This window comes from Peromyscus maniculatus, chromosome 21 (genome assembly GCF_049852395.1).
Source record: "Peromyscus maniculatus bairdii isolate BWxNUB_F1_BW_parent chromosome 21, HU_Pman_BW_mat_3.1, whole genome shotgun sequence".
In the NCBI taxonomy this organism is placed as follows: domain Eukaryota; kingdom Metazoa; phylum Chordata; class Mammalia; order Rodentia; family Cricetidae; genus Peromyscus; species Peromyscus maniculatus.
The window spans coordinates 21,634,745-21,660,245 of NC_134872.1; the positions used below are offsets into that span (position 1 = coordinate 21,634,745).

At 43.5% G+C, this 25,501-nt stretch overlaps 1 protein-coding gene across 1 annotated transcript in view; it reads left to right on the forward strand.

The window, feature by feature from the left end:
* Reep3 (receptor accessory protein 3) overlaps window positions 1-25,501 on the forward strand; it is an 84,719-nt gene that overhangs the window by 26,156 nt on the left and 33,062 nt on the right. The window contains exon 2 of the mRNA XM_076557078.1: window positions 6,838-6,910. Within this exon, the coding sequence (XP_076413193.1) occupies window positions 6,838-6,910 (73 nt within the window). The remainder of the gene's footprint in view (window positions 1-6,837; window positions 6,911-25,501) is intronic.

Sequence of the window (25,501 nt, forward strand, 5' to 3'; positions counted from 1 at the left end):
AGAGAATAGCAAATCAGAGAAATGTTGGAAATAACAATGCAAATGTGCCAGTACAGTGGGCCACCATAATTGATGGAATAAAAAACAGATTTGAGTCTTAGTTTCCTGGCAGTCCGTGAAAAAGAAAGGCATAATGTCATCTTATTAAATAGAAATGAGAACATTACTTTAAAAGAAGAAAGAAAGAAAAGTGCTAAGCACTTAAGCACTATGTTGTAGTACTGAATCCCAAAGTAAACCTCATACATGGAATTTCGTGTGCAAGGGTACAAGCACACTGCCCTTGACACTGTCCCTCCAGTACCCAGCAGTTTCTATACTTCAAGAAAAATTAAAAATGTGATACTTTTTCTCCCAAAGGAGCTAAGCAACCTAGAGATATAATCTGGTGATGAAACTTGATCCAATGTCAGGATGACTATCCCTGGAGGAATAAGATTGTAGAACAAGGCAGTGAGGATCCCGGGCAGCTCTGTGTAGCTTCAGACTCCAGGTGTGAGGCGGAGGATCCCTGCTGACACCGCAGAACTGAATGTGGTGAGCGACTGGTGGCCTGTCTTCACCACAGGAGTGGGGCTGGAGGAAGAACCGCTGTGGTTTGGCCGTGCCTGCTCCAGCCCGTCTGTTGGGGCAGGAACCTCTGCGCTTGGTCATCTCTGCCCCAGCCTACTGGTGTTCAGGCATCTTGGGGAGAGACTACATCCTCTTTGATAGTGGTGTAGGATGTCATCGCACTTCGTGTTGCCTTCTGAGGGTGGCTTGCTGATTATGTTAACTCCCCCAGACCAGCCTGGTGCTTCCGCCTTCCATCCTTCTGATGTTTGCTCCTCTAGTTGGTTTTGTTTACTTGATATCACGTCTCCTGTTTTAGCTAATTTCTAGTCTCACTGAGGTTTCCTTTTTCATTTAGTCTTGTCCCTTAATATGATACCATGTATTTGTTTGCTTCAGAAAGGAGTGACATAAGAATTTGCCAGCTAACATTATACCTTGAAAATATGTGGGCCTATCAGATTAATTGTGTTATATTTGTTTTAACAGTCTGTAGCTTGAATTATTTTATAGTGTTAGAGAACTAATTTGTAATATAAAGATTTTTAGGGGAATGTAATGCTGAAGGTAACTATTATCTGTGATATTTATTGGTCTCTTTTTTTAGGTATGACTACATGACTGTTTAATCCATGTGTTATCTACTCCATTCAAAATATTTTAGATGTTTTTAAATTTTATTTTATGTGTATGAGTATTTTCCTGCCTGATATATGTATACCATATGCACGCCTGGTGTTCACAGGGGTCAGAAGAAAGTGTCACATCTCCTAGAGCTGGAGCCATGTGGGTGCTGGGATCTAAATCTGGGTCCTCTTGCAAGAGCGGCCAGTGCTCATAACCACCGAACCATCTCTCCAGTCCCTGTTTATCTTGTTTTAAAAACTACTTCTTTGGGGACTGGAAAGTTGGCCTGGCAGTTAAGAGCACTTGTTGCTCTTGCAGAGGACCCAGGTTCAGTTCCCAGCACCCACGCGGCAGCTCACAACCAAGTCTAACTATACCCCCAAGGAAATCTGCTGTCATCTTCTGACCTCTCAGGACATCTGACAGGCACGTGGTGCACATACATACACAGGCAAAACACTCACATACATACAATTAATCTAAAGATTTTCATGCTCGTTTATTTGGCTGGTTGGATTGTTTTGTTCTGTTTTTTTGAGACTGATAGCCCAGGCTGGCCTCAGAGTTTCTGTAATCCTCCTGCCTCAGCCTCCCAAGTGCTAGGATTACAAATGTGTACCACCGTGGATAGCTAAGAATAATAGTCCTTTCAATTCAGTGTGTATTTTCATATATTCCTAGTAAGGTAAATATATTGGTATTCCCTTCTAAACAGTGAGAGCGTGGGGGGGGGGGGTTTGTGGGGGGGGGGGTGTTTAACCATGGCCATTTTTCAATTCATACAATTCAAGGAGCCACTTTGCCTTACTGGAGGTATAGGCTATCTTGAATTTTTTGGCCATGTTCACTCTTCTTTAGGTGGAAATAAGATGAAGAGGAAGTGAGTAACTATTTCTTTCTGCCTGTATAACTTTTTTAAAAATTTCAAATTTCTAGGTGAATTTTATCTGGAGTAAATATTCCCTTTATAATGCTCAAGTTGATATTGTAGGTGGCCTCCTAAAATGCACTTTTCATTTTATAACTGTGCATGCCTTGGCTCCATGCCCGACCTCCCAGGTTACAAACATTAACAGTAAACCCCACTCAAGGACATAACACCTCTCTCAACAACAACCCCCAGAAAACAGCACTCATGTTACTAATAAGTTACCCAGCAGTGTTCACATTGGACACTAATAACCCACCAGGCTAATAGAGGCTCAGTCCTTAAAACCCACCCCACTATTTACAAAGATATTTCCTCTTTCCCAAGTTGCAAATGAAAAGCAATGATGTTTTCTGTTACTACAAAGGAGAGGCGTTAGGGATTGTCTACTTGTTTGATTTTGTTGTTGTTGTTGTTCAATGTAAAGATTTAAAAATAAGGGCAAATCAGGCACCTTTCATCCCACATTCAGGCAAGAGGATATCTATCTGACTTAAAGGCCAGCCTGGTTTACATAAGGAGACCCTGTCTCAAACAAACAAATTAAATAAGGGCAACACACCTGTATGCAGAGTATCAACTGTATTTGAGAAAAGCATCTGTTTTGAAAGCCAATTATATACTAAATAATACATTAAGCCATCTAAAATTATCATACCAAATGCAGAATGACTAAGTCTGACTAAGATTTCTGTAAAATTTAGAATGACCATAATTCAGATGTTCTATATAAGAAGGTAAGAGCTTGGGGTCATCGCCTGAGGACTTGATTAAGCAGGAATAAGACAGAACAGAAAGAGGCCAGGAAGACAGCATTAGGGAAGGGTGAGCCCCAGGCAGGAAGTTCCGCTCAGGATGGAAGTAAAGGCCCACACTGGGGCAGAGGGTTTGGATCAGGTGGTGATTTTCTAATTCTGTTTTGAAGAGTGTCGTCCCCTGTTCCCCCCTCTCCCCCGCAGAGGCTGGTCAGCAAGGGACTGGGGCTGCCAGCTAGTGACCTCCTGGAGCATGGCGGTGCAGCAGGTCCATTAGAAACTAGCCTGCCAGCGCACAGGAGCATATGGAGACTAGCCAGAGTGTCAGCTGGGTGCCATGAGCCCAGTGTGTTACTGGCTGTGCCATTTTTGTTGTTGTTGTTTCTATTATGTGTGTGTGTCGCAGAGAAAGCGTGGAGGTGAGAGGATACCTTGTTGATGTCATTTTTCTCCTGCCATTTAGGTTCTGGTATTGAATTCAGGTCATCGGGCTTGGTGACCAACACCTGTATCTATTAAGCTCTCTTTCTGGCCCTGAATACGAGATTGAAAAGAAAGCAGGAAAATGGGTGCATCTGCTCTCACCAAGGAAGAGCCAACAGGCCTGGGAACAGATTGTATGGTCCAGGGGCAGGAGGTGACAGACCCAGAGAGAGAGACTAAGACTGCTGCACTGAGCTCCAGTCTGGTGATACTGGGTTATGTAGCAGTGTGAAAGATACTGTCGTGATGGTGTGCAAGACCTAAGGAGAAATACAGAGTGGGTTGAATGTGTGTATGTGGCTATGGAAAATACCACTGTGCCTGGTAATTTACACACCGATGCCTCGTGTGCACAGTGAGGTTCAGCACGTGGCAACACTGGGAATCCAGTTCTGTTTTATACTTGGATAGTTGTTTTTATTCAGCTTTGTAGGAGATTTGCTGTTAAACTAAAAGTCCTGGGCTCTGTGGCAGGGCTAAAAATCCCAGAACCAGAGACTGAGAGTCAATGCTTCTGGTAGGTGGCAATTACAGGGTTCTGTTGCTGGGTGAGGCAGAGATTCTCAGGGGTGTGGCTTCTTCCAGCTGCTGAAGATGAAATCCCCAGCAAGAGAGAACTTGCCATTTCTCTTCTGACCTGGGGACATAAAGCCACAAACTCAGGCCTAAGGAAACCACCAGGAAAGCACCGTCTCAAAATAAATACATATAAAATAAAAGCTATGAGCGAGCTAAAAATAGAGATGTAAATATTTACTCAGTGAAAGAAAGATTCATCAGCCGGGACCAGGGCTCAGTGATGGAGCACTTGCGAAAGGCCTCAGGCTCAATCCGCAGTACCACAAGAGAAAAAAGGAGGACAGGCTGGAGAGACGGCTCCGTAGTTGAGCCATGCTGTGCTCTTGCAGAAGACCCAAATCCCCAGCACCCATGTCAGGCGGCTCACAGCTTCTGTAACTCCAACTCCAGAGGACCCGGTGCCTGGTGCCTTTTTCTGACTTGAGTAGGCACCTTCACTCATACACACCTACATACACACGCACATACTTAAATATAAAATAAGTCTTTAAAAAGAACTAAAAGTAGACATCCGTCTCAGCCAGGCGTAATAGCACATGTCTGTCTAATACAGCACGTGGGAGTTACAGGCAGATGCTCAAGACTGCAAGCTCAAGGCCAGCCTGGGCCATATAGCAAGACCTCCATCTTTTTGTTTGTTTTTTGAAACAGGGTTTCTCTGTGTTACCCTGGCTGTAACTCCCTCTGTAGACCTTGGCCTCAAACTCAGAAATCCACCCACCTTTGCCTCCCAAATTCTGAGATTAAAGGTGTGCGCCACCACCACCTGGCCAAGACCTCCATCTTAAGAAACAAAACAAAACAAAACAAAATTTTACAGCGGGCAGAGTCTAACAGGCCTGCATACTGATCAAGGTTAACACACACACACACACACACACACACACACACACACACACACACACACACACAAACACTGATGATTTCTGTTGGTAATATGTGACCTTGATATAATGTGATAGCAATGGTACCTAGCCTCTGTGGTCTACTCCACAAAACCCATCTATCCCTCTGGCTAATCATGAGAAGAACATCCAATTTGAATAGAGAAACATCCTAAGTACACTTGACCAGTACTCAAAACTGTCATAGTGACCTTAGCATCAAGGAAAGTATGACATGTACAGGCCAAAGAGAAGTGTAAAGACATGTGAGTATGATGTGTTTTACTGGGTGGGGGCCTGGAGCAGAGGACATATTCTAGGTGAAGACAGAGGAAACCCCTGGGCCAAGGCAACAGTGTATGTTCCCAATGTAAGGTAATAATGGGGAACTGTACATGGCATATATAGAAACGATTTGTATACTTTCTAAGTTTTCTGAAAAACTTGCAAACTAAGATAAAAGGGCAGCTTAAAATAATACAAATAATATCAGACATTGGTGGCATATGGTAGATCTCTGAGTTCAATGCCAGCCTGGTCCTCAAAGCTAGTTTCAGGACAGCCAGGGCTACACAGAGGAAAACCCTGTCTCAGGACATGAACAAATACTAGTGAACACTTGAAAAAAATCAGATTTACTAATGTTCAGGGTATTATCATTTACCTGGCATATTTTGAGTCAAACATGGTTTGAGTATGTAAGAACACAAAATGAAACAATCTCTCTGGAGGTATTTTGAAGTAGGTAAAAGCTGCTTGAGAAAGTATGATTTCAGAGAACTGTTTCCCACAGTGTTATCTGCAATAGCAAGTACTCAGATGGTAACCAAAGTTTATAAAAATAGTGGGAATCCTCAACATTGGGATTAGTCCTATTGAGTAACATTTGAGGACATACATTCCATCTGCCAACACACAAATTAACTGTAAGCCCTGTTCTGTTGTGACGCGTCTGTCTGTCCTTCCTCTGTATGTTTACTGATATCAATAAATGCATTAAATCCTGTTGGTGATTTAAAGTAATTTTATAAATGCTTAGAGTTATATTTAATATGTATTTGAGAATTTCATACATTTATACAATGTGTTTTGATCCTATCACTCCACCCACACACACACTTCTCCCTCTTGGTTCCCCTCAGATCCATCCCTCTACCCATGCTTAGGTTATTTCAATGTAAATCATAACTAATATTGAGTACTACTTCACAGCTCTGTCATATATAAAAGCCACTGCTGCTGGGCGGTGGTGGCTCACGCCTTTAATCCCAGCACTTGGGAGGCAGAGCCAGGTGGATCTCTGTGAGTTCGAGGCCAGCCTGGTCTACAGAGTGCGAGATTCAGGACAGGTACCAAAACTACATGGAGAAACCCTGTCTCGAAAAACCATAAATAAATAAATAAATAAATAAATAAATAAATAAATAAATAAATAAATAAATAAATAAATAAATAAATAAAAGCCACTGCTGCTCAAACTGGTATTTGAAATGTGAAGTGAAGTTTTTTTGTTGTTTTTTTTTTAACCACAATATTTTGTGTGTGTGTGTAGTTTGCTCTCTGATGGAAGAATAGGATCTCTATATAATAATTTTTAAAAATTATATGGGATTCTCTCCAACTGGTAGAGTTGGGACAATTTCTACTTTTGATTTCCTTTTTTTTTTTTTTTAATATTCTTCAGGAAAAGAAAAATGAAACACTTTTTGGTAATAAGAAAAAGATACTTTAAAAGTTTGCGGGGGTTGGTTTTTGTTTGTTTGGCTAGTTGGTTGGTTAATTGGTTGTTTTTCTCAAAAGGCAAAGTTTTCATTGCCATGAAGCTGCTATCCAGAGCGTTACTACAGTCAGTTTTTGTTTTGTTTGTTTTTAAAGAATATGTTTGTAGTTTGCCTCTCAGGGTAGACTTGGTTTCTGTGTGATTTTGTAGACATGTGAATTTACCATCTTCACATGTTTCCTGAGTTAAGTCTAGAGCTCTTAGAAGCATCATCCCCTGTGTTGAATTAATCAATTTATTTCCTTCCAGGCTGGTGTTTGGAATGCTCTATCCGGCGTACTATTCCTACAAAGCTGTGAAGACGAAAAATGTCAAGGAATATGTAAGTAAAATTTCAGTCATTCTCATTTTACATGTCAACAGTACACAAACCGCGGGTGACTGCTGCTGTTTGGGAGAGTGAGATTGAGGTTTTGTGTAGTCATGAAAATAATCGTTTTTTAAACGCTAACTTTGACAACAGCTAACAGTAAAGCTTCAAGTAGCCTTCCCTGACCCCTGGCACTTCAAGGAGTGCAGAGCTCCCAGGAGGGGGGATGGGCTGCTCGGGCAGTCTGACTCACAGTGGACTCGGGTCTGTGGGCCGGCTTGTTTGCTGGTCCAGCTTTGGAGGACTGGTTGTAGTTTTCCGGTCTGTGATTCTACAGATACCCTGAGAATGCATCTTCCTGCACAAAGCCTCTGCTTTCATGGATCTCCTCTCTCTTTTGATTGAACGCGTGCCTGCCTCATCCCTGTTGACAATGGCAGGCTTGAAGCTAACTTTATTTGTAATGATTTTGTTTTGTTTTGTTTTGCTTTGTGTGTCTCCGCATGCATGGAGGCACACCTTAGTGCACATGCATGTGGAGACCAGAGGAAGAAGTAGGATGCATTCTCTTTTTATTCTTGGAGACAGGGTCTCTCTGGGAACTTGGAGCTAACTGGTTCCATTAGGGTAGGGAGCCAAAGAGCTAAAGAATCCCATCCATCCCAGTCTCCCCCGTACCAGGGTTACAAGCATGTATCATAGTGCCCAGCAGTTTGTGTTGTTTGGGGCTTCTGAACCTGGATCCTCATACTTGCCTGTGAGCCCTGAGCCCTGGCATAGCTTTCTGTTTTATTAGAGTGCATTTCCAGCAAATGACAAATGTGTACCTTGGACAGTTAATCAAAAGAAAAGCAGACAGTATGAGATAACTCGAGCCAATCAGTGGGTCTCCTTTTTTGAGTGACACTCAGGAGCCGGAATATCCATTTCTAAATGAGCAATCTGGTTGCATTTAGTACTTTCTCGGTGCTGTACAGACAACAGACGCCATCTCCTTGGAGCTCTCCTCGATCTAAAGTGAAACCCCGGCTCATTAGGTTGTGCTCCCTGGAGACATTCCCGTCAACAGAATCTTGTCATAGTGACCTTTTGTGTGTTTGGCTTCTTTTGCCTGCCGTGATGCGTTTTAGGTTCATCCGTGTTTTCACATGTTTCAGCCTTTCAGTTCCTCTTGATGGCTGGAACAGTGCTCCATTGTATTGGTTAACCAAACAATGGGCTGCTCATCTGCTCGTCCGCTGACAGACATTTGAATTGTACTGCTCCTGTCTTTGGGCTCTCATGAGTAATGCTGGCACAAACACGCCCATGTGGGCATCTGCTCAAGTGCCCGCTTTGGGCTCTTGGAGGTGTATTATTACTGTGGCTCTTTGTGAGGGACCTTGGTTGGCAGGTCTGTCGTCCAATTCTTAAGAGATCACAAAGATCAGAAATCCAGTCTTGATTCTTGAGAGTCTGTTTGCAGGTATTTGAGGTTGCATAGAGCCACTGGCTGAAACTTTGGCAATTAACCTATTGAACTTTTATAGTCATTTTTCTCTTTCATATAAAGCCAATTTTTGTAATGAAGTGTATGTATGCATAGACCCATATACCCCAGTGATAATGGTGAAATACATTTATGAGAGGTAGAGAAGTTACTTGGGTGTGCTCTGGAGTTTTTAAATCCTTTTATGATACAGATCTCTTGGATCTAGGATTGGGAAAGTAGTCTTAAGACATGGAAGCCTATTAAGTCATACTAATTTAAATTCATTTTATACATGGCTTGAAGGGACATATTTCAATATATACTGTAATAAATGTTTCACGTACCATGTTATAGTGCTGGCGTATGTTAGTTTTTAAAACAACACTTGCTTTTCATTTACAGCATTTCTCAAGCTGCCTGTGGTGAAGGACCTGCTTGGTTATGTTTGTTTTGTGTTCTGTGTTTGTGGGTCTGGGGATGAAGCAACTTTGTTTTGTTTCTAGAAGTCATTTGCCATTGCTTTTGTAAAAAGAAAATGAAAAAGAAAATGAACCACTAGTAAAACAAAGATGCAGAACCCCTCAGAGGCACGGGAATACACCACCAATGTTTTTATTTGTTTCCATAGACCTGGAGTACTATCAACTTAGTGATTTTCCTGAAATACTGTCAACTTAGTGCTTTTAGCCAAATGTAACATAGCACAGCCTTTCACAGTTTCCTAGACAACACGGCTCTACGGTGAGATTCTTTACTTGGAATTCTCTTTCCAATGGTAAAAAATATGAATGACCCATAATCTCTAAAATGCCATGAAAATATGAGCCATGGAGTATACTACTGGCCAGCGTTTAATAAATGCAGAAATCCATTTGCAGTGTCTATTCAATGGAATCGTTTTTTCTGATTCTAGTAACTGTGCCGTGGAAGAACTGGGTGGTATGTCTTTCAACTGTGGACTCATGTCACCTCCAAAGCTTTCCCAGGCCAAGTGTAGAAGAACATGCCTGCAGCCCTAGCACTTGGGAGGATGAGGCAGAATCACTGAGGATTTGAGGTTAGCCTGGACTACAGAGTGAAGAGATCCTGTCCCACATAGAAAATAGATAGGTAGGTAGACAGTAGATAGATGCCCTGTCCCAGATAGATTGACCAAGTACACAGATGAGTAGGGAGATAGATAAACAGACAGACAGAAGACAGCCTGTCCCAGATGGATGATAGATAGATAGATAGATAGATAGATAGATAGATAGATAGATAGATAGATAGATAGATACGTACGTATATACGTACATACGTACGTATGTACATACATAGGCAAACATGCAAACAAGCTAAATGGACAGCAGTAAGAATATAAAAGTATTAAGTATAAATAAATCACTAATATGTATAAATGAATGCTTACAAAAGAAGGAAAATGGCTATTTAGAGGTTGATCTAATTATAAAAAAAAGTTGAGTCTACTTTGATTATGCATCAGTTGTACTTTCTTTCGTTTTGTTTTTTGTTACATTTTTTTTTCCTTTTGGGTTATAGTCTCAAGTAGCCCAGGCTGGCCTCCAGCTCACTATGTAGCTGCTAGCTCAGGCTGGTCTTACACCCCTGAACCTCCTGCCTCTACATTCCAAGTGCCAGGATCAAAGGCATGCGCCATCACACCCAGCTCCACTTGAAGACAGAAGTTTATGTGTTTTATTCCCTTGCACTCAGATTCTTTTTTTTTTTTTGGTTTTTCGAGACAGGGTTTCTCTGTGTAGCTTTGCGCCTTTCCTGGAACTCACTTGGTAGCCCAGGCTGGCCTCGAACTCACAGAGATCCACCTGGCTCTGCCTCCCGAGTGCTGGGATTAAAGGCGTGCGCCACCACCGCCCGGCAACACTCAGATTCTTATTGCTGGATCATTTGAAAATGTAAGACAATGAATGATAACGTGCTTCTGAGATTTTAATTCTCCCTCATGTGCTGAAAATAACTTAGCCTGCATAAGAAAATCCACTAACGTTCTTATTCAAATTGAAGAAACTAAAACATATACAATATAGAGTGTTTAAATATGTGCTTAGCATGTTGATTTAAGTTGTTCTGGTGATTTAGCAGATCAATACCCCTCTTTTGCAATTCTAGGAATTGAGTCCAAGGCCTTGTTCGTTTTAGGCAAGTGACCCACGCTCCTAACCCTTACACAATTGTTTTTAAGGGATAATTCGTTACTAATTTTTCATTAAATAATATTTCATTATTATTTACTTGTAATTTTTGTTTGTTTTGTTTTTCAAGTCAGGGTTTCTCTGTGTAGCCCTGGCTGTCCTGGAACTCACTCTGTAGACCAATCTGGCCTCAAACTCATAGAGATCTGCCTGCCTCTGCCTCTACCTTCCAAGTGCTGCCACTTGGTGTATGCCACCACTGCCCAACTATTTTCTTACAGTTTTGCTACGATCCTATAACAACAACAGTAACAGGTCTTCTAACTGTCTTTGGAAAGGCCACTGTAATGAATAGTTGAAGAGAAACTAGGGAAATAGAAAGATCTGATTTGATCATTGCTTTGTAATCAACTCAGCTTTGAAAATACAGTGAGTGCGGAAAATTAACACTGAGTGGCACTGAAGCAGGAGGGACTATAAGAAGACTGAAGACCTCCCAGTCACCCACTGATCTAACAGCAAGACTCTGAGAAGCCACGTTTGAGGTGTTGTGTGTGTTCCTTGAAACAATGCGTGCACCATGCATATGGTACATATTTGCATATTACCATGCCTAGTTTCTGCTCTTCCCAATTACCACACTATTCTAGATGTAAAGCCACAAAATATTTATTCTCAAACATCCCTAGAGTTCAGAAATGTAAAATGTGTCCACCTGGCTGTGTGCCCTCTGGAGACTCTAGTCTGATGGAAGATCTGCATCATTCAGAGTTGGAAGCTGCCCACATTCCTTGGCTTCAGGCTCAATCCCTGTGTCTTTACAGCCAATAAATAGCTCAGGGCTGAGATCTTTGGATGCTGCCAGCACTGGCCTTTTGGCCTTCTGCCTTCCTCTTCCTCTTGTAAGGTCCTTTATGAATGATTGGGCCCACCCCTCAAGGTTGTCTGATGCTTGGCCTTAATTCCATCAGCCTCCTAGTTTTCTCTTTATCATATAACCTAACACACTTACTTTCTCGGAATTAAAACATGGACCTATTCCCAGGAAAGGAAGCAGGACTCTGCCAACTCCACTAATATCCCCACTCATCCCTACTGTCAGTTCACCAGTGAGGGCCCTTGTAAGGCAGCGTTGGAACCACACCAAAATGCTTCGGTCCCAATGTTCTGTTCGTTCTGTTCCACGGTGCTCCCTTTATTTTGTCGGTGGTGGTGTTTTTGAGACAGTCTCTCTGTGTAGCCCTGGCTGTCCTGGATCTCACTCTGTAGACCAGGCTGGCCTCCAACTCAGAGAGATCCACCTGCCTCTGCTTCCTAAGTGCTGGGATTAAAGGCATACACACCACACCCAGCCCTACAATGCTCCTGTTAAAAACATAGGCAGTAAATCGGGCGGTGGTAGCACACGCCTATAATCCCAGCACTTGGGAGGCAGAGGCGGGTGGATCTCCAAGCTCGAGGCCAGCCTGGTCTACAAAAAGAGTCCAGGACAGCCAGGGCTGTTGCACAGAGAAACCCTGTTTCTAAACAGTCCTTTAAGTATTTCCTTATGGGTGTAGGGGAATTGATAAAACGTTCTTGTGTTCACTTGAATTTTATCAAACATAGCTATCCGGCTTAAACTGGGAGTCCAGTCCAATTCCCTGTGTTTTTGTGTGGAAGTTTCATGGTGGTGATCACCTTATTTACATTTCTCTGTTAGGGTCTCAACACTTCGTTATGCTGCCTGGTGCTGTATGTTTCCTTAATGTCTGTCTCCAACCAAAATAAGCACCACAGGGGAGGGTTTTGTTACTTTAATTGTGCTATTCTGTACCTAGAAGAGTAGCTGGTCTACATAATTAGTCAGAACTTTTGAATAAATGAACTTATGTGACAAAAAAACCTGGCTTCTCAGTGCCTGCAAAATGCTAAATTGTACTTGCAAGAGCTTGTGTGTTCCTAGGCGGACCGATCTGGTTCCTCAGGTTGGATTCTGCTGGGTTAGGGCCATGTGCAAGCCCATTCTCCACACTTAGGCCCAAACCCACTGTCTTTGTGATATTTAGTCCTGACCTAAATTCTGCCGATATCGACTTCAAAAGCATCTTCTAAAAGCAAACACTTTGGGCTCATTTACTTCTTCCCACCCTAACTACTACCATTCCCCCCAAAGCCTGCAAATGGCAGGTTGCACCTGATAAAACAGATGCCGTGTGCAAATCAAAACAAATGGAGAGCGCTGTGTACTTTGGCCGCGTTCCTGTCTTCCTTTGCCTATTTTTAAAGCAGAGCTTTCCTGGGATATAATTTCCTGTATGGTGTGGCTGATATGGCCTACTTAGACACTTGCAGTCTTGCAGTAATTGAAATGCAAGCTTACCGGAGATTTAATATGGTTTTTTGCAAAGTTTTCCAGGCTCATACATCTTAAGGCTCGAAAATAAGAGTGTTTACTTCCAACTCGTGTGTAATTGCTGTAGCTTTTCTAGGAAACCAGTGTTCTTATTCTTAGAACGTTGGAGAGAGCAGCGATGAAAGGCTGGCTGAGCAACACTTGAAAGTTACAGCCCGACATTTGGTCCTGAGACTGATTGTGGACGGGAACACAGGAGGGACACTCCTGTGGGAGGTGACTCGCTAAAAGGCCCAGAAACGATGCTAAAGTTCTGTGCAGTTTTTTGAAAGTGACCTCATTTTCTAGCTGACTATTTAGGTGATAGAAATGAACATAAAGACTGAGGGCTGGCTCTAGAGTTCCTGTAGCTCAGTGACAGCTGAAGTTGTCTAGTAGTCTTGGGGTGGAGATGAAGGAGAGAACATAGTCAAGAGCTCTCTGCACTCACGGTGTTCCCAGCACTCTGCCTGGTAAAGCCGGTCCAGAGCCATCCCACCAACCTACTCAGTGCCTGGAGAGTCAGACGTTCATTTGAGGGAAAGCGTGTTGTGTAATGAATGCTAGGATGCTTTCCTGGCGTGCACAAAGCTCTGGGTTTGGTGCTCACCCTCAAAATAACGGTCATAGATCTCGTTTGATTCCAAGGTTTCAGTATTGAAATTTTAAAGACTAGCCTACTGATTAAGGCAGACTTTTTTTTTTAAGAGAAAATTAGTTTTATCAGCCACATGCTTATCTCTTTGTTTATATTCTGATGTATGCTTTTGGCAGGGGAGGAGAGGCAGAGTCTCCTAGAAGGTTGTCCAGGCAGGCCTTTAACTCTGATCCTCCTGACTCAATTTCCTGAGTAGCAAGAACAATAGGCATGTGCCACCGGGCCCAGCCTGACCTCCTGTTAGTGACAAGAAAACCCAGCATGTAAAGGCCCTCGCTGCCATGCCTGGAAACCTGAGTTCTCTTTCTGGGACCCACATGGTGAAAGGGAAGTACCACCTCCCACCAGTTCTCCTCAGCCTTCCACATGCATACTATGGCATGTGCAGACAGACAGACAGACAGACACGCGCGCGCACAAGAGAGAGAGAACGCAAATGATGGGAATTAAATGTGTGTATTCTAACGTCTTTATCCAGATTTTTTTTAGTTTTGTTTTGTTTTGTTTGTTTGTTTGTTTGTTTTTTCAAGACAGGGTTTCTCTGTGTAGCTTTGCGCCTTTTTACCCAGATTTTCAAATTGGCTTGGTGATTGGGTTGTTGCTCCTGAATTATTCTATGACAGAGGTTCTCAGCCTGTGGGTTGCAGCCCTTTCACGGGGGTCGCGTATCAGATATCCTGCATATAAGATATTCATATTATGATTTATAGCAGTAGCAAAATGACAGTTATGAAGTAGCAGCAAAAATAATCTTATGGTTGGGGGTCACCACAACATGAGGAAACTGTATGTAAGGGTCGCAGCGTTAGGAAGGTGGAGAACCACTGCTCTGTGGTATCAAATAAGACACATCATTAGCATTCACTTAGAAGTGTCATTTGTTAGGAAATGGGTCTAAAGTAACACATACTTTTTTTTCAGCCCTTGAAAATTATTTTAAAATTTAGTATTAGCGGCTAGAATAACTATCTATAGCTGTTTTGGTTTTGGTTTTGTTTTGCTTTTCGATACAGAGTCTCACTCTATAGTCCTGTTTGTCCAAAACTCACTATGTAGACCAGGCTGGCCTCAAAACTCATAGAGGCATGCCTGCCTCCGCCTCCCACATGCTAGGAAGGACTAAAGGCATATATAACCATGACCAGTGTGTAAACCTAGTTTTTTGTTTATTTACTTCTACAGTTCTGGGGCTCAAACCAAAGGCCTCACACATGCCAGACACTACCACTGAACTATGCCCCAGTCCGTGAACTAAGGTTCGGTTTTGCCTTGTTCTGGTTTTTGCGTTTTTGAGACAGGGTTTCTCTGTAGCCTTGGCTGTCCTGGAACTCACTCTGTAGACTAGGCTGGCCTCAAACTCAAAGATCTACCTGCCTCTGCCTCCCAAGTACTGGGATTAAAGGCATGCACCACCCCCACCCTGCTGTATGAACTAAGATTTCATAAATAAATCAGTGTCAGTAAATTTGGGACAACCCAATATCCTTCAGTGAATTAAATGTGACAGTTATTCTTTGTAAACCTGATTTTTGATGTGTCAGGTTTACTTACATATAGTACATATCAATATGTATATTGATATATATATATATATATATACACACATAGATATATATAAGTGTGTGTGTGTGTGTGTGTGTGTGTGTGTGTGTGTGTGTGTGTAACTTCTCTCTGTGGAGGTCATTGATACTGTCATAATCAAATGTCTTATACTCAGGACCACTGCTAAGTGTAAAGAAGATCCTGTAACTGGAGCTGAGAGTTGGCTCTGAGGTTAAGAACACTTACTGCTCTTGCAGAGGACCCAAGATAGTTTCTCCTACAGTTTTAGAATGCCAATTAACAAAACTCTTGGCCTTTGTGCAGTAAATTGAGCTTTCCCACGCTCCTTGAGCTGCAGCCTGTCCTAGCTCCCAGTGAAAGTGCTTGGGAAACATGGACAGATCAATCCCTGCAGTCATACTACACCTAGAGGCTGGGCCAGATTTCCGCTACTATCCAGGCAGGACATTACCCACTGTAGTGTCAGTGGAAATGGGCTTGAAAGCAGAGGCAGAGACAGTTGTTTCCATTAAAGGAAATGTTGCTAAGAAGTTGGAGAGAGGCCTAGCCACCTCCACCCTAATCCCTAGTGATGGAATAGTTTAAAATCACAAAAGCTCTAACAACCAAAAAACCTTCTGCCTCCACCCTCACTTCAGGGAGAATTCTATTCAAAGGCAGCCAGTGTTCTGCCTTCCCCATCTCGGTTCTGAAACCCTAACCCCCACCCCAACTCCTACCCCACCCCATCCTCCACCTCCCACCCCCACCCATCCCCACCCCACCCTGCCACCAGAAGACAACAGATGAGACTCAGAGCACAAGTGTGGAGTAGACCGATTGAAAAAAAAAACAGAAATGGTAATGAACATCACAGTTTTTATTTTTCAGCATTGATAGCTTTGAAACACTTTTTTTTAAAAAAAAAGGAAGATGAATGAAATATCAACTAACAAAGTAAAAAAAACTTATCCATCAGAAATCAAAAGGTATGCCTTTAACGCAGTACACACCTGTAATCCCAGCCCTCAGGAGGCCAGAGCAGGATGATTGGCAATTTGAGGAAGGCTTGGAATACAGGGCAAGCTTCTAGATCTCTAAATAGGTAAATAAATGGACAAACAAAAGGATTTGTAAGGAAAGCAGAATGCGTTCAACAGTAAAATAAAAGAATAAAATGCAGGGAATTAATGTTTCTAAGAATTATTGGTTTGTGTAAGATTAATAAAACAAACAGCAGACCCTGGGTGTAATGGAACATGCCTGAGGGATCACTGGGAGACTGAGGCAGGAATCTTGACAAGCTTTGGCTACGTAGTTAGACCTTATCACAAAAAAAAAAAAAAAAAAAAAAAAAAACCACTTGAAAGAGTGAAGACGGAGAAAAGATCAGGAGAGGATTGACAAACAGAAGACATTTAAGCAAGATGTGCTAAATTTAAATGACAAGGAAAACACTCAGCTACTTAAAGTCTTTATTGCAGAAGTGTTTTATTCCTAAAAACTGATAACTGTGGGGGCTTGCTGCCCTTACGGAGGACCCAGATTTGGTTCCTGTCACACATGTGGCAGCTCACAACCACCTGTGACTCCAGTTCCAGGGGATCCCAGGACCTCTGCTAGCCTCTGTGGAAGCTGCGTGCATGAGGGGACACGTACATGCTGGGAAAATACACATAACCCATAAAATGAAAACAAAAGGGTTTTTTTTTGTGTGTGTTTTAATGAGATAGTTCCTAATTGTATCATATGTACCTGACTTTTGTTCTTTTTACCTGAAGGTCACATTGTTTATGTGGTGAAGTTTTTTTTTTCCCCACACAGATACCAGAACCTGTCCTTTGAATGCTAAGACATGGGCTTCCTTCTATGGGTTTAGATATACCAAGTCTATCGCAATGGTTACAGTTAATCAGACTGTCAGCCAGATTGACCTGACATTGCAAAAGGACCTTAACACGAAAGCCAGAGCTGTTCCTGAAGATGTCCACTAAGACCGTTCAAGTCTCTCCTACAGCCTGGTACAGCCTGAAGGACACACAAGAAGCATCATGGGAACGTCAGGAGAGGAAATCCTTTGGAACAGCTGGTCAGAAATCTCAAACATACCAAAATATGTTTTCTCTTAAATCCTGTCCTCCTTTTGGCATTCAGAATGGTTAAGGAAAACCAAAGAAATCACTTTAAAAACAGGAACAAATAAACAAAACCCACCACGTATCTTGACTCTGAAAGTAAAGAGGGAAGAGCTACTCAAAAGCCACAGATAAAGAATGGGTTGAGAAATCTGTGTTTCACAGAATCACGGTGGCTTCAAAGGTTTACAGCAGGTTTCCTTCAAATGAAGATCTGATGTCAGCAGGTTTTATTTATTTGGTGACAAGGAGGACTCACATAGCCCAGACTAGTCTGAAACTCAGCCAAGGATGATCTTGAACTTTGCCTGTACCTCCTAAACGCTGAGGTCACAGGCATAACCCAACACACCTGGTTTATGCAGCCCTACATGTCGAACCCAGGGCCTCGTGAAGGTTAGGCAAGCACTGTACCAGCTGAGTTCTGTCTGCAGCCCAAGACTTTCTCCTTGGGAAGGGACCTTCATCAATTGTCCACATCCAAAATAGCTCTAGACTACTTGGATGTCTCTTAGTTGGAGAGACAACAGAATATTCTTAATGGACTTGGGGTAGAGAGACTTGACTGACTGCCCTTCCCTTGTACAAAGCTCTTATCTGCTGATTGAACAGTCGCCCCGAGAGCTGGACTAAAGGGTAAAGGCTCCTTCTGTTTTTTTGAGACTTATAATAGTGGTGGTTATTTTTTTTTTTTTTTTTTTTAATTCGAGACAGGATCTAACTGTGTACAGCTTGGTTTACAAAGTTATAGCCCAGGCTAGCCTCAAACTCAGAAATATACTCCTGCCTCAGGCTTCAGAGGCTGGGATTACAGGTGTAAGTCACCATGTCTGGCTTCTAATTTTATTTTAATGATGGCATACATAAATAATGTTCTGAAAGTACGATCGCATCTTAAATGATTCCATTAATTGTCTCACAAAACCATTTCCCCTTTTCTGCCAACCTACAGCCCTTCTTCCAGTGTTACAGAGAGTGTTGCCCTTTGCTCTGGTTGGTATTCTGAGAACTGCTTGGAGTAGCCTCCCACGGTAATGCTGTGAGGCTCCATGGACTGCATGCATCCCCCTGGGATCTTGTTAAAATACAGATGCTGGTATAGTTTGTCTGGCCTGGACTTGAAATTCTACGCTTCCAGCCAGCTCTCAAGTAAAGCCAGGGCTCTGTGCGTGGGCTGAACTCTGACCCCACATCCAAAGCATATGTGGATTGTGCTTTTTAAATGCCTGGCTACCCTCTCTCTCTGCATATTGTACTAAGGGTATCTGCAAATCTACATGACTGGAGGTGTGTGTGTGTGTGTGTGTGTGTGTGTGTGTGTGTGTGTGTGTGTGTGTGTGTGTGTCAGACAGACAGACAGAGATTGCAGGCATGTGGAGGTCATAGGGTTTCTCTGGATTAGTTCTTTTTTTCCACCTTGTGACCTGGCTTGACTGTAGGCTTCTGGCTTATTCTCCCACCTCTGGCTCCTAACTCAGAGTAGAGTGCTGAGTTACAGGTGCATGCCACCACATCTGCTTTTTATGTGGGTTCTCGGATTGAGCTCAGGTCTTCAGGATTGCATGGTAAGCATTCTAACTGTCAGAACCATCTCACCAGCTCCTCTGGAGATACCTTTTTTTTTAATATTTAAATTTATTTTATGTGTATTGGTGTTAGATCTGGAACTGGAGTTGTAAACAGGTGTGCGAGGCCATGTGGGTGCTGGGAATTGAACCTGGGTCCTCTGGAAGAATAGCCAGTGCTCTTAACCTCTGAGCCATCTCTCCAGCTCCCCCACCCCACCCCGGGGAGATTCTAATCCACAGCTAGGGGAAAAACTATTAATTTTTTAGAATGTTCTATGTAAATATGCATGTTTATTTAGATTTAACTCTGCGGAGTGTTTGTGTGGTGGAAATAAAAGGAGTTTTTAGGGGAGGGAGGAAGTTGTGGGAGAGAAGGCAAAAAAAAAGGTGATGGGAGTAAATGTGAGCAAAGCACAATGTACACGTCTATGAAAATGTCATTGTACATTTTATATGGATTTTATATCTCAATGGAAAATAGTCTTAAAGAAGTGTTGCTGTAGGCAGCCTTCTACCACACACCATTCACCCAACTGTGCTTAAGTCACAGTAAATTCATACGTACAAATAAGCACTAACAAATTATTTGTTTTACAAACATGAATTGATTAACAACTTAGATTATAATAAACATATTTTAACGCAGTTAACCACCCAGTTCAAGTTGAGTCAGACATCCCCCTGGTTGCCATGCTTTGAGGCTAACCCCTTTGATAAACTTCTAGTGTCTTGGCCTTGCCCCGGTGGGGACCTTAGTTCTCTCTGAGATGGAAATGCCTGTAGAGTAGTCCCACCCCCTGTGGTGACTCAGCTAAGAAGGGTAGTGGTCCACGATGTTAGAATGCCAAGGAAGAGAGGAGCACGGGGTGACGGGGTACGTGGGAGCCAGGCTCACCAACGGGGTGGCCAGATGGTCCACTCTGCTCTTCTCTGTGGGATTGGCCGCTCCCCACTTAAAACCCTGAGAAATTCTGTACAGCGTTCAACAGAACGGTGGCTCTTCTCTTATAAAGACATATTATTCCAAGTAAATCAAGAAGACTTGAAACAAAGGGAAGAAAAGGGGCGGAGGGTGGCGTGAATTCCCAGCCAGTGTGGATGGAAAGAGTTACCTTGGAGCTGAGGAGCCTTCCTTTCCTTCCCACGTGCTGCTGGGAACGGGGTCCTGAAGCCGTTCTGGATTTTGCATCTTCTTTTCAACACTTTTTAAATTAATCGTCATCTAGTTTCGAGACATTTCTGCACTTTTCCTTCTCTCGAGTTCCTCAGACTCTGAGTGGATGAGGGATGAAGCACACGGGACTCCTGTCATTGAGTGGTGCTGGAGAAGCCAGCGCAATGGATGGCAGAAACGACCGTGTCTGTCTTGGTTCACTTGGGTACCAGCTGCATCTGGATTACATGGGGCTTCGTCTTTTAAAACATCAGGGGCTTCTGTGAGGCCTGGGGCGGGGATCACCAGAAACTGTAGGTTACTCTTGCTTCCTTGAGTTCGCGTGGGGCCGAGGAACTCCCAAAGAGGAGTCAAGGCGAGTGACAGGCAGAGATCCACCTCCAAACAGAGGAAGCCCAGAGCAACCCTAACCCTTTTCAACCCACATTCTGTCTGTTCAAGAATGATGTTCAGAGCTGCAAGAAGGCTCAACAGGTAAATGCCCTTGCAAGTGACCTAAGTTGTATCACAGGGGCCCATGTCAAGGATCAAAGAACAGACAGGCTCCACCCACATGAAATCTAAGTGCACTAGCTTATTTTCAACCTTGCCTCTAACTTGGCACAGCTCTGAGAAAAATCCCATAGAAGAGCCATCTGGGTTGAATAAAGGAGGGAGTTTTTCCTATTTGATTTCTCACATTTTGTTCCTCTTTGTTTTAAAGGGGGAGAAAATTGTTGTGAAATAACCAAATTATTGCATAATTGTTCATGAAACAGAAGAAATCTTTTTTCAACTCTCGACTGCTTTCCGAGGACTCCTGATCCTAGAATTTCTCCAACCCCTCTGAAATGTGGTATCCACAAGTGCTCTGGGGGAATTGGCTGAGTAACTAACAATGGCCAGAAAATAAAGTTCTCTTTGGGTGGTCTGAAGTTCAGCAGTGTTTATTTCTTTTTAGACTCAGCAAGTTTTTTGGGTTTTTTTTTTCCCCCTCTCTTCCTTTTTTCCCATTGGAGTATATTTTAGCATGTATGCTCTGGGCTTCCTTAATGGTTATAATTGAAATCATTAGGCATAAGTGGAGGGAGGTCCATGGTTCGTTTGGTGGTTTTATTTTTGAAGAGCAGCATTAGTAGCTTTGTGATTCGAGGACTCTGTAGTTAAGAAACGTTAGGAAGTTTCTTAATGTCTCAATAATGTGCAAAATGACAAAATAGTTACTCTTTGTGAGCTGTAAGATGTAGTGGGCAGCCATTCCAACTTTGGTCTGGAAGTTCCAACCCCCATTGAGGTTTTGGTAACTGTCACGCCCACAAGGCGGGGCCAAGGGAGGACCTGAAGACCCGAGATATTGGGTCTTGCAAATTGCCACTTGCCGCCCATAGTTTCTTGTTTGGGCCTTATCAATTAAGGCCTTTCATTTTAATATTACTTATTATTATTCTTGTGTGCACGCACATGACATATGTTTGTGTGGACACGCATGTGCCTCGGTGAGCATGTGGCAGTCAAGGGACAGCTTCATAGAGTCGGTCCTCTCCTTCCACCTCTGCGTGGGCTCCAGGGGTAGAACTCAAGGCATTAGGCTGGCCCGACAAGGCAAGCACCTCGCCCACTAGCCCTTCTCTTCTTACTGGACCGCCGCAGACCTTAAATTTTAAGTAGTCAGGCCGGGTGGTGGCGGCACACCCCTTTAATCCCAGCACTCGGGAGGCAGAGGCAGGCAGATCTCAGTGAGTTCAAGGCCAGCCTGGTCTACAGAGCAAGTTCTAGGGCAGCCAGGACTGTTACACAGAGAAGCCCTGTCTTGGAAAACCAATAAATAAATAAAGTAGCCAGGCCTGGTGGCTCGTGTGATCCCAGTGTTCAGGAGGCCTGCCTTTACTCCTTGGCTGTGTAGTTGAGTTTTGTGCCAGCCTGGCCTGCAGACCGTGGCCCCAGAAAATAGAGATTTTTTTCCAGTGGGATTGTTCTGTGCCTGTTTTCCCAGGCAGAGGGTACTGGGAACACGATGAGCAGGACAGGTTTAATCCCTCCCACCGTTTGAGTGAACTGGCTGAGGCGGCAGGTGTTATATAAACCAACCGCAATGCACAGATTTATGTATGACCTTTGACCTTCGGGGGGCGGGGTGGCAGTAACTAGAAAAGCCTTTTTCCTAAGAAGTAAGTTTCATTCAGACAAAACAGTGAATAATACATAGTATATAAAGATCTTAGTAGTCATGTGTGGGTTAAACTGCCTATCCTAATTATATATCTTCTTATATTCATACCTTACTATGAAGGCTCCTTGGGAGCAGGAAAGCCTTGCCATAATAGTTTATGACTCTTTCACGTCAAAGGCTTTATGCACAATAGACCCTAAGTAGTATTTGTCAAATTAACTTATCAACTCAGTTTTTCTAATCACACACCGTAAGTTAGTACAGTTGTATCATTTTAATATATTACCGTTGTTGCTATTATAATCCCACTCTAGTAATGACACAACATGAACAAGTTATACAGAGGAACAATTTCTTTTCCCCCTGAGACAGGGTTTCTCTGTAACAGTCCTAGCCGTCCTGGAACTCATTCTATAGACCAGACTGGCCTTGAACTCACAGAGATCCACCTGCCTCTGCCTCCAGAGTGCTGGGATTAAAGGCATGCACCGACACCACTGCCCAGCCTATACAGGAATAATTTAAGGAAAACATTTCTTAATTAATGTTCCCTGACCATTATCCATGGCTCTTAAAACCCATAGCATGAGCTTGCACACCAGAAGGTGATTTCCACCCCACCCCCACCCCCACACTGTGGGTCTGTGTCCAGGTATTCCTGCTATCAGTTTCTGCAGTGGGACTCTGGGAGGGAGGTCTAAACAATTACAACACTTCCAATTGCTGTGTGTGTTTATCCTGGGATCGTCTTAAAAACATTTTTTTCCGAAGGATGTAGAGCATAAAAACTTCTTTTGTTGAAAAATGTTAAAAGATCCATGAAATGAACCCACTTTTCTTTTGGCATCGGGATGATGTAAATGAGCTCCCGTTAAATGGAGCATGGTCTTCTGATAGTACGCTTTGCCTCTGGGTATGTTACAGTACTGCTTGGGCTTTAAATGTCCTCTAATTCCTCTGGGAGAATGAAGCCAAGAACTCCCATCACATGACTGTCTGGATTTTTGAAATGCTAAGGCTTATCAAAACCTTATGGATTTGGAGCAATAATAAAGCAAGCGCTGACAAGGAACGTCTGTCCAGGCGCTGTGTAACTGGAATGTCACTTTAGGTACTGTGCTTTCATTTCACAGCTGATCTCTAATCTTTAAAAGAACTTGCCTAATTAGGGGGTTTATTTCCTTGGCAAATTACTTTCTTTTGGTATCTGAATGATTTTAGGGTTCCGTTTGGGCTGAGGGTGTAGCTCAGGGTTAGGATGCTTGCCTTCCTCAGTTCCTTTCTACCTTCTAAAAAAGAGTTTAGAGACAGAGTCCGTCTCCGAACCCACAGCTCACCAATTCAGCCAGGCTGGCTGGCCAACCCAGGGATTGGCTTTGCTTTCCCAGCTCTGGGATTGCAGATTCACATGGCCACACCTAGCTCTGTGTGTCTGTGTGTCTCTGTGTGTGTCACTGTGTGTGTGTCTGTCTGTGTGCGTGTGTATGTCTGTGTGCGTGTGTGTGTGTGTGTGTGTGTGTGTGTGTGTGCATGTGTGTGTGTGTCTGTCTGTGTGCATGTGTCTCTGTGTTTGTGTCTGTCTGTGTCTGTCTGTGTGTGTGTCTGTGTTTGTGTCTGTCTGTGTGCGTGTGTGTCTGTGTCTGTGTCTGTGTGCATGTGTGTGTGTGTGTGTCTGTCTGTGTGCATGTGTCTCTGTGTGTCTGTGTCTGTGTGTTCGTTTTCTTGTTTCTTTGTTTTTGTGTGCTTTGGTTTGGTTTTGCTCTGTTTTGTTTTGCCTAGTGAAGAAGATGGAAGGTTAACGCTGCCCAAGTTAGGGACACTGACAATATAAGATGAGCAGTGACACACTCAGTCAGAAGCCACACCTCCGCGGGATCAGAGTCATAGTTGAGGATTGTTTTCCTCTGGCTGTTTCAGTCCGCTGTGTCAGAATGTCTCTCTTCCTACCCTTCAGCTGCTTCCCAGAGTCTGAGGAGCTCTCAAACCAGAGTCCCTGAAAACGGTTCTCTTCAAATCTCCATCACTGCCACATTACACCAGCCACCACTCACCGGGCATTAGGTGTGCCCCGGCTAGCTCCTAATAGCTCCCTGATGAGTGCATGGCTAATTCTGGAACCATTTCTGTGGTGGCCCCAGCCTCTCGGTCCCCACAGATTAGAAGGAGCCAGGTGCTTCGATAGTACCACACAACAAAGAACGCGATGACAGAAGGAATATGGGGATTCATATGTCCTGTGCCGGCCCAGCATGAAGCAAGGCCTTTATTTCAGCAAGGAGTCTTCCTCCTGCAACTGTTTAAGAACTCTGCTCACCTTCAACACATAGCCTCCAAGGCTGCTCTGCTCTGGCTAACTAGCAGGAAGAAGAGAAACCTGGTGGTAGGTACACACCCACTGTTCCAGCTCACACTCTGTGGGTAAGAACAGGACACTCGGCCCCCTCCCCAGTACCTGCAAGGGGAGCTGAGAAGCCAGGCCCTTTGTAAGCCTCCCCTTCCTTGCCCTGGTCATCTCACTGGACCCTTAGTCTAACACTCCACACAGGTGAAGGCATCACGGGTCAGAGTCTGAACCAGCCTTCCCGAGGCAACACCTTTTCCTACCCATAAAGATAACTTTTCTAAACCAGGCCGAGGTAGCACACACCTTTAATCCCAGCACTCAGAAGGCCGAGGCAGGTGGATCTCTGTGAGTTCAAGGCCAGCCTACAGAGCAAGTTCCAGGACAGCCAGAACTGCTACACAGAGAAACCCTGTCTTGGAAAAACAAAAACAAGAACAAAAAAAACTTGTCCAGATCTTTCTTGTTCTTCTCAAAACGATGAAAGGCCACTCCTAACAAAGGACCTGTCCTGTGACTGCTGGAGCAGAGGAAGTGCTCACCTCCTTCACCCTCTTCCCCAGTTCCCTACACCCCACACCCTCCTCCCCACACACCAGGTTTCCTTCCTTTCCCCTCATCCTAGCAGAGGATGCTGCTTCTCTGGAGTCGTTCTTCCACCTCCTTCCTTTGATGCTTCTTGTCTTTCTAATCTGATTGATAGTCTCATAATTTCAATATCATTGTCATCTCATTAAAATATTAAAAACCTGTGGGCTGAAGCTGTCGGCTACATGTCTCTTGTTGTCTTTTCTTCTTTCTCAAAAAAAAAAAAATTTTTTTTTTTTTTTTTTTTTGGTTTTACAAGACAAGGTTTCTCTGTGTAGCCCTGGCTATCCTGGAACTCGCTCTGTAGACCAGGCTGGTCCTGAACTCAACAGAGATAAGCCTGCCTCTGCCTCTTGAGTACTGGGATTGAAGGTGTATACCACCGCCCTGGGTCTTGTCATTTTTTAATTTCACTTGTTTATGTGCATATGTGTGTACTTGTTCCTCTTT